Genomic DNA, 9560 nt, shown 5'->3' on the forward strand with positions numbered 1-9560 from the left:
GGTCAAGTGTGGTGGGGCCCATGCCTGTAATCCCAACACTTTGGGAGGCCGAGGCAGGTACACTGCTTGAGCCCAGGAATTTGAGACCAACCTGGGCAATACAGTGAGACCCTATCTCTAAAAAAAAAAAAAATTAAAAATTAGCTAGGCACTGTGACGTGTGCCTGTGGTCCCAGCTACTGGGGAGGGAGGCCAAAGTGAGAGGATTGCAAGCCTGGGAGGTCAAGGCTGCAGTGAGCCACGACAGCACTTAATGTACTCCAGCCTGAGTGACAGAGCGAGATCCTGTCTCAAAATAAATAATAAAAAGGCTAAAACAGTGATTACAGTGAGATCAGGAAATTAACGAACAGATTTGAGAAACACTGTAGGCAAAATAACATTTGATGTGTGAGATCTGGAGATAACAGGAGGAATGGAAAGTGATGTTGAAGTTTTAAGGTTGAATAACTGGGAGAATTATGAAACTACTGACTAAAACTGAGTCAGTTTTGGTAGAACGATGATGAGGTTTTTTTTGTTTGTTTGTTTTTTGACAGGGTCTCACTTTGTCAGCCAGGCTGGAATGCAGTGGCGTGATCTCAGCTCACTGCAGCCTCAACCTCCTGGGCTCAAGTGATCCTCCCACCTCAGTCTCCCAAGTAGTTTGGACTATAGGCATGTGCCACCAGTGTCTGGCTAATTTTTTTGTATTCGTTGTAAAGACGGGTTTCACTATGTTGCCCAGGCTGGTCTGAACTCCTGAGCTCAAGCGATCCGTCTGCCTCACTCAGCCTCCCAAAGTGCTAGAATTATAAGCATGAGCCACCACGCCTGACAGATGAGTCTTTTGGTCTTCGTCTTGAGTTTGGAAGTTTAAAAGTAATGCCAGGCACAGACTAGGTACTCATGAAAACAACCTGTCCACAAAGTACTAGTACTTTAAATAAATGTGCATGTCAGTCAAGCTGCTGCTGTGACTACTTGTGTTTAAACATAAGTATCTTTTACTGTTAACAGAAATGTAACAAAATCTTATTACTGTTTCCAGCAGGATCTATTAGTGGAGATATCATTGATGAGTTAATGTCTTCTGATGGTAAGTAGGTTAAAATTTTACTAACTCATATATCAGTAATGCTTTTGTGGAATTTATAAGTGAAACATGATTTAAAAGAAATGAACATATATTTGCTACCTGCTTTACTATGAAGATTCATGTAAATTCTCCCTTAACACTTACAGTAAGTAATAGGCATCCTTCAGAAGTTATCTTTCTCTGCTTGCATTTTGAGGGAAAGAAATCCATATGGGGATACTTCTCACCTTCACTGAAAATAAACTGTTAGCCTTTTCCACTCCTGAAGGATCTGGTCCAAGAAGAGTAAAATAACTTGTCTAAATCAGCAAGTGATTTGAACACCTGCTTTTGTAAATACCCCTACCCGGGCCAATTTCAAGCTGCCAATGTGAAGTCACTGAATTAGTATTAACCATGTTGTCATCTAACCTGAAAAATTATTAAATATCAGTTAGCTACAATATGCTAATTACTTTAATAATTTCTCTCCTTCTTTTGCATCAGAGTCCTAGTTCCTAACAAATATAGTAGAAACCTACGAAGTGGTAGCAGTTAAGTTAGCAAATGTTATAGTAACTAGAGATGTACTAAACATATATGTAGAAGCAGAGACCATCAGCAAACTTTGTAAGTCCAGTTCATTCTTCTGTTTGCAAAGTGGAAAAACACTTTCATTGGTGTTCTGTTGTGTTTTTTTTTTTTCTAGGCAGAGTCTCCCTCTGTCATCCAGGCTGGGGTGTCATCCAGGCTGGAGTGCAGTGGCAGGATCTCAGCTCACTGCAACCTCCACCTCCCAGGTTCAAGTGATTCTCCTGGCTCAGCCTCCTGAGTAGCTGGGATGACAGGCACCTGCCACCACACCTGGCTACTTTTTGTATTTTTAGTAGAGACGGGGTTTCACCATGTTGGCCAGGCTGGTCTCGAACTCCTGGCCTCAGGTGATCCACCTGCCTCAGCCTCCCAAAGTGTTGGGATTACAGGCATAAGCCACTGCACCTGGCCTCATTACTGCCTTTTAGTTATATTACCTTAGTGATAAGTTCAACCAATTAAAAATTTGACTTCTAAGCCAGGCACGGTGGCTCATGCCTGTAATCCCAGCACTTTGGGAGGCCAAGGCAGGTGAATCACGAGGTCAGGAGATTGAGACCATCCTGGCTAACATGGTGAAACCCCATCTCTATTAAAAAATACAAAAAATGAGCTGGGCGTGGTGGCGGGCGCCTGTAGTCCCAGCTACTCAGGAGGCTGAGGCAGGAGAATGGCGTGAACCTGGGAGGCGGAGCTTGCAGTGAGCTGAGATAGAGCCACTGCACTCCAGCCTGGACGACACCGGGAGACTCCATCTTAAAAAAAAAAAAAAGAAAGAAAAAAAATTAACTTCTATTTCTCAATCTAGTATCAATAATCAATGTATAAATTGTTACTAAATGAGAATCTTTAAAAATACATATTACACAAGTCTTTAATTTGGAATGATGTATTTGAGAGTATTTTGGTAAACATCATTAACCGTATGTAGAAACCATCTTTAACACTGAATTTGTTTTTTGTTTGCAGTGTTTCCTCTCTTAAGGCTTTCTCCTACCCCGGCAGATGACTACAACTTTAATTTAGATGATAATGAAGGAGTTTGTGATCTGTTTGATGTCCAGATACTAAATTATTAGATTCCATGGAAACTTGGGACTGTTATCTACCTCTAACTGTGTAACATTTTAGACTTCTTAATAACCTAAGTATTTAAAATAATGAATGTAACACCTTTTTTAGTTCACTGATTCTGAAGTGTTCTTCCCTAATACTTTCTTTACTTCACAAAACTTCAACCATAAAAACAAAGGGCTCTGATTGCTTTAGGGGATAAGTGATTTAATATCCACAAACCTCCCCACTCCCAAAAGTAACTATATTCTGGATTTCAACTTTTCTTCTAATTGTGAATCCTTCTGTTTTTTCTTCTTACAAGAGGAAAGTTAAAGGACACTACAGGTCATCAAAAACAAGTTGGCCAAGGACTCATTACTTGTTTGTCTTATATTTTTACTGCCACTAAACTGCCTGTATTTCTGTATGTCCTTCTATCCAAACAGACATTCACTGCCACTTGTAAAGTGAAGGATGTAAACGAGGATATATAACTGTTTCAGTGAACAGATTTTGTGAAGTGCCTTCTGTTTTAGCACTTTAAGTTTATCACATTTTGTTGACTTCTGACATTCCACTTTCCTAGGTTATAGGAAAGATCTGTTTATGTAGTTTGTTTTTAAAATGTGCCAATGCCTGTACATTAACAAGATTTTTAAAAATAAAATTGTATAAAACATTTAATTTATTGGTCTTTGTGGAGAATTAGATGCATCACCACTATATTACAACAGAGCCATTAATCTTGTAGCTTCATCAACATTAACTGGTTTGCTTTCATGACGCTGCTGAGGAATCTGAAAGGAGAAAGTATCATATTTAAAAACGTAGACAACAATAGCAGACAAATGACTTACATTACATAAGCTGTTATTCAATTTAATTTTTCTAGTCATATCTTTGGAAGCAGAACAATAAATCTGTATATTCAGACAATGTTTTAGAGTCTGAATATGCTATTTATACTACAGAGCCTAGTACTAGAGAGCCAAGTACTAAAAATTACACTCAACTTACAGGCTTTGAAAACTTGGAGTTTAATTTATTAGCCTCAATTTGTTAGCCATAAAAAAAAAGCAAATGATTTCTGCTTACCAGTTCTTTCTGTAGAGGTTCAAGTGAAGTGCTTTTTGAGAAATGTGCAAGTTCCTTTTGTACATTTACAAAAGCTTTATTTATTCTGTTAACTTTTTCCTCATTCATAATGTTTATCTTTTAAAAAAGAAAAAAAGCATTAATCTATGATCTCATAACCATTAAAGATAAGATATATTCAACCTTAACCCATTAAATCTAAAATCTAAAAACTCTTACCAACAAATTAGGGATAATTCACTCAAAAATTCTTATAGTCTTATTGGGAAATTACAGACATAAACTGTTGGTTTTTAAAAAATGAGATTTATGTGGATATGCCTCACATTTATGGTACAGAAGGCCAAAATATGTGACTGTGATATTGTGATTCATAATAAGATATATATATATTTGGTCTTTGTCCTCATTTCCTGTCATACAGCTTTTTAAATCATTGTATTAAGAGGGATAAGAGTGTCTTTTGAATGCTAATGAGATGGCTGGTAGCTGGGAGTCTCTAGATAGCTTCAGGAGGAGGGCTAGTCAGATAAAAAATACAGGGTTGGAGGATTAGGACTTTCTGCTCGAGAGAGAGGAGTGGGGATAAAGGTTAAGCCCATCACTAATGGCCAACGATTTAATGAATTATGCCTACATAATGAAGCCTCCGTAAATCTACAAAATAACTGGGTTCAAAGAACTTCTGGATAGCTGAACACATGGGGGCTCCTAGAAAGTGGCATGCCCAGAGAGAGCAAGGAAGCTCCATGCCCCTTCCCATGTACCTTGCCCTCTGCACCTCTTCCATCTGGCTACGCATCTGTCTCCTTTGTAATATCCTTTATAATAAACTGGTAAAAGTATTTTCCTGGGTTCTGTGAGCTGCTCTAGCAAATTAATCAAACCCAAGGAGGGGGTCATGGGAACACTTATTTATAGCTGGTTGGTGAGAAGCACAGGTAAAACATCTGGGGCTTGTGATTGTCACTGGAAGTTGGGGAGAGGCTTAGGACTTAACTCTCAACCTGTGGAATCTGACACTATCTCCAGGTCAGCAGTGTCAGATTTGAATTAAAGGACACCCAGCTGCTGCCTGCTGAAGATTCATCTGCAGAATTGTTAGGTGTGGGGGAAACCGCCCCACAAATCTAGCATTGGAAGTGCTGAGTGACCGTATGAGAGTTAGAATAAGACAAACTAGAGTTGCTTTTCTCCTGTATCCTTACAGTGACCAAAATCTTTCTAGGCTACAGTGCTGTCATCCCGCTTCTATACAAGAAATCTGGATCAAATACTTTTAGTCCCTTCTAACGTAACAGTACATCTCTGAACCCTTCCTGGACCTTCTTGTCTTAATGGAAGACCCCTGATGACAGCTTCCCTTGCAGTCCTCCTCTTTTGAGTCTAACAGAGGTAGGGGTGCTGCTCTTGTTCTTCACTGCTGCTGCCAAACAATTTCTCCTTCAAAACCCTTATCTCCTTTGCACCTTATGCTGCCTACCTATAGATCTCTCTCTTAGATCCTACCTGGTGGCATATATAAAAGTTCTAGTACCTCCTGTCCAAATAAAATAATCTTCCTTAAATACACCAAGCTTTTCCCTAGCTCAGGGCCTCTGCACTTGCTATTTTCTCTGCCTCAAACCCACCACTCCCAACACTTCCTAGCTCTTTGCATTGCTAGTTCTTTATCATTCTAGTCTTGGTTTCAATGTGTCAACTATGAAGACCATCCTATATAAACTGTCATCCCCAAAACCCCCATCATCTGCTTAATTTCATTCTTAGCATTTATAAAATCATAAAACTATTCAACCAAAAAGCTTAACTCAGCTAGCTCATGAAAGTTGAAAGATGAAATGTTAGATTTCTATGGACTATTATAATTAAATAGTCCTGGACAGCTGACTCCATCTACTAGTGAAACTTGAAAACATTTTCTTAAAAATTTTTCTTAAAAGAATCTAGTTAATCTTGAAGAAATTTCTCAGGTATTTTTAAATATAAACAAAGAAAAGAAACCCCTTTCAAACTGTGCATTTCAATAAATATTTTTTATCTTCATTTTACAGGTTTTTGTTTGAATTGCAGATGTTTTCAAAGAGACAAGAATTACTGAGGAGAAAAAGAATGGGTGCTCACTGACATCCCATGTCTTGCCTCTATTAATACATTCTTATATTTGAGTTCAGAGATAAGAACTGTTTCCCATACTATGGTTTTTAAATGAGTTATATGCTTCAGTAAAACTATTAAATTGAAGCTTCACACATTTATAGTTAAAATGTTTATTTCTTTTCAACATTTGTTTTCAAGAAAGGGAGGTTATTTTTCTTCCTTTTTTTTATTTTTTTTTAGACAAATGCTTGAAACCATCCTTACCTTCCTAGGAAAAATGAAGAACCTTTTTAAAAAGTAATAGCATACAGTTGTTCAGTAGCTTACAATGACACTTTGCTTGTAAACAATAAAGTCAGAGTGCTTAACTAATACTCACCTTCTTAAGATTAGTGGTAACTGGTTTTGCTTTGTTTTTAGCCTTAAAGTTTTTTTGGCTGGCTATGTGAAATACATTCCTGGACTTCGGCCCTCTTAATTTGTTCTTGGCCATTGTCTAGAAAAGAAAATAAATTCAATTAAATTGCCCACATTTATGAACAGTAAGTCAATTTTAAGTTTTTAAAGGTACCAATTAAATCTAAAAAATTCCATCTTACTCTTGATTATTTTTAAAGTTGGTGTATACATTATTTCCATGTCTTTCACTCCTAGTAGATTTTCTGCTCTTTGAGTACAGTTATATATCTAATTCTTCCCTGTATCCCCAGTAATGGGCCCATAGGAGGCATCCAATTAATATCTGCTGGTTGAATTCACTAATATCATCAACACAATAACTGTTATTCTCAGCAGTACCTCACCACCCATCCTTCTGTTAGTCTATATACTACTATGCTATTCTGGTTCCTATCATACTTTAGAGACTGATTCTGCCTCCTTCTTGACTTCTTTTTTATTCCTTTTTACTCTCCCCACTTTCTCTCCTGTGCATCCCATCAAAATCAGTCCTTAATCCTCCATTTCCTACCTCCCTCTCTCCCTTAATTTACTTTTATGACTTCCGTATTACCTCTATGTGAATGGCCCTTGCCTTGAAATGTTGGATACTGTCTTTCCTCCATAGCTAGAGATGCATGAAGCCAGTAAATTCTACCTTAAAACATCTCTCAGATCTGCATTTAATAATGTATATGAGGAATAATTTTTAAAATATTAAGTTAACATGTATTGAGCTTTTATTATATGTACAAGCACTACACTAATGTGCTTTAACTCATTTACTCCTTACAACAACCCTTTGTAAGAAGTACTATTATCCCCATTTTAAAGATTAAAATTAAAAAACTGACGCAAAGAGAAGTTAATTTGCCCAATGTCACACTGTGAATAACCAGGAGATGCCAGGACTTACAGCCAGGCAGACTAGATCAGAGCTAACGTTACGTGGTATTGCACTTCATGTATAAATATAAAAGCTATACAACAACATGGTATAGTATTGCTTAGTTCAGGACTGGGTTACCGCTGAAGTCCCTAGGTCCATTTGTTCAAACCACTGTTTGTCAAACTATGCCCATGGACCAAATCAGGCCAAGCACCTGTCCTTGTAAGTAAAGTTTAATTGGAGGCCAAGTGCAGGCGCAGTGGCTCACACCTATAATTCCAGCACTTTGGGAGGCAAAGGCAGAGACCAGCCTCACCATGGCGAAACCTTGTCTCTACTACAAATACAAAAATTAGCTGGGTGTGGTGGCACATGCCTGTGATCCCAGCTACCCGGGGGACTGAGGAAGGAGAATCGCTTGAATCCGGACGGCGGAGGTTGCAGTGAGCTAAGATTGCACCAGTGCACTCCAGCCTGAGTGACAGAGCAAGACTCTGTCTCAAAAAAATTAATTAATTAAAAAATAAAGTTTAATTGGAATACAGTTATGTCCATTCAATCATGTGCTGATATGGCTGCTTTCCTGCTATAACTATGACCCACAAAGTCCAAAATATTTAGTGTCCTACCTTTAACAGAAAGTCTGCCAACCCCTGGCTTAAGCCATCTGCACAGTAGCTATCTGGCACCAAGCTATGCGATCGACCTTCCCAATGTTAAAAACTTTCAACAGTTTTCCCAATGTATAAGGGGCAACGTGCCTTGGCTTGGCATATTACTGGCACGCTGAATCTACCCTAAATCTGCCACACGTATCTCCTGTTGCGTCTCTATAAACACTGCTCTAGCCAGCCTGGTCTAATTGTTCTCTTGCACAGACACCTTGAACATTCTTCCTTTTTTTTCCTTTGCTCAGTCGTAGCCTTGACTGAAATTTGTATCTTCCTTCAATGTAGTCTTACAACACTGTAAGTAATTAAGGAACTACTTAACTGAAACAGCAATGCTTTTGAACCCCAACAGTATTCCCCCTACTTAAAAAAGAATGCAGTAGAAAATACATGGTTATTACAGAAGATGCAAAAAATAAAACACACATAATAAAACCCCTCAAATGAAGTAATCTAAAATCATTCCAGGCCAGGCGCGGAGGCTCATGCCTGTAATCCCAGCACTTTGGCCGGCCGAGGCGGACAGTTCACTTGAGGTCAGGAGTTCGAGACCACCCTGGCCAACAAGACGAAACCCTGTTTCCACTAAAAAAAAATAAATATTAGCCGGGCGTGGTGACGCGCGCCTGCAATCCCAGCTACTCGAGAGGCTGAGACACGAGGAGGCGGAGGTTCAGTGAGCCGAGATCGCGCCACTGCACACCAGCCTGAGCGACAGACTGAGACTCAGTCTCAAAAATAAATAAATAAAAATTAAAATCATTACAGTAGTAACCAAAATCCAATCATTCATCTAGTATATATTAATCAATTGCTATATGCCAGGTATGGTAGAGAACTTATATTTTATACACAAAAATATATATGGAACATAAATAATGACAGTATATATACGGAACATACACAGACATGATAGGTATATTGTACATGACACTACCTATAATACACACATGGACCATGAACAGTCTTCAAGTGGAGGAGAGGTTTACTAGAGCTGTAGACCTGAGCAAGGTTCGTGGAGAAAGTAATACACTAGTGGGGGTGTGCGAGTGGAGGGAAATTCTCTGAAAACCACGTAGAAACTGATCATGAAAGACACAGCCCAAAATGAAAGCCCAACAAGCACCGGGGTTTCGGGCCTGCTACCCAGTAGGGCTGCCTGAGGCAGAGCGCGACGGAACCGAGCCTACAGGCCACAACGGTACGAGACCGGCCCAATCCAACCCCGACCCCTGCAAACTTCACGCCAGCCCTCCAGAAAACTTAATTTATTAAACTCTCACCAGAAATTTAATACTTGCGTGCAGCTTTTTAAGCTCCAAGTGACACCATCTGGCACGTACGGCGTCTAGGAAGTTCCGGGGAGAATGAACCAGTCAGGATTCCGCTCACGAGCCGTAGCTCCGCCCACCGAACAGAGCCCCGTCCACAGGCGGAAGTCCCGCCCATAGAGCGAGTTCCCACCCACCTGGCGTAGTCCCGCCCATAGAGCCAACTCTAAGGAGCAAGGTGCAATGAAAAAGCGAAGCCGCACCCATAGAGCGAGGTTCGGAAGTCCAGTCTCATTAGCATCCCTTGTCTTCCGCGGTATTGCAGACTTATCCTCAGCTCAAGCGAGTTTGGGGCGTTATAGAGCCAGCCAAGTCTCCCCTTCCTGGCG

The 9560-nt window shown here is 39.7% G+C and overlaps 2 protein-coding genes across 3 annotated transcripts in view; one reads left to right on the forward strand and one right to left on the reverse strand.

Moving 5' to 3' along the window:
- The window catches only part of E2F5 (E2F transcription factor 5), a 45251-nt gene extending 42490 nt beyond the window's left edge, over positions 1 to 2761 (forward strand). Inside the window, exons 7-8 of one of the 2 annotated variants that reach the window (XM_032759962.2) lie at positions 1031 to 1078; positions 2621 to 2761. In XM_032759962.2, the coding sequence (XP_032615853.1) occupies positions 1031 to 1078; positions 2621 to 2730 (158 nt within the window). In that variant the 3' untranslated portion in view covers positions 2731 to 2761. The remainder of the gene's footprint in view (positions 1 to 1030; positions 1079 to 2620) is intronic. The other variant, XM_032759963.2, reaches the window with a different exon arrangement.
- A 617-nt stretch (positions 2762 to 3378) lies between these two features.
- RBIS (ribosomal biogenesis factor) lies at positions 3379 to 9292 on the reverse strand. The gene is made up of 4 exons (XM_032759964.2): positions 9184 to 9292; positions 6282 to 6398; positions 3803 to 3919; positions 3379 to 3504 (listed from the first exon to the last, which is right to left on the reverse strand). The coding sequence occupies exons 2-4, from the start codon at positions 6393 to 6395 to the stop codon at positions 3433 to 3435; spliced, it is 303 nt and encodes a 100-aa protein (XP_032615855.1). The 5' UTR covers positions 6396 to 6398; positions 9184 to 9292; the 3' UTR covers positions 3379 to 3432.
- Positions 9293 to 9560: the final 268 nt, after the last annotated feature.

The sequence above is a fragment of the Hylobates moloch genome, unplaced genomic scaffold, assembly GCF_009828535.3.
Source record: "Hylobates moloch isolate HMO894 unplaced genomic scaffold, HMol_V3 SCAFFOLD_9, whole genome shotgun sequence".
Lineage (NCBI taxonomy): Eukaryota > Metazoa > Chordata > Mammalia > Primates > Hylobatidae > Hylobates > Hylobates moloch.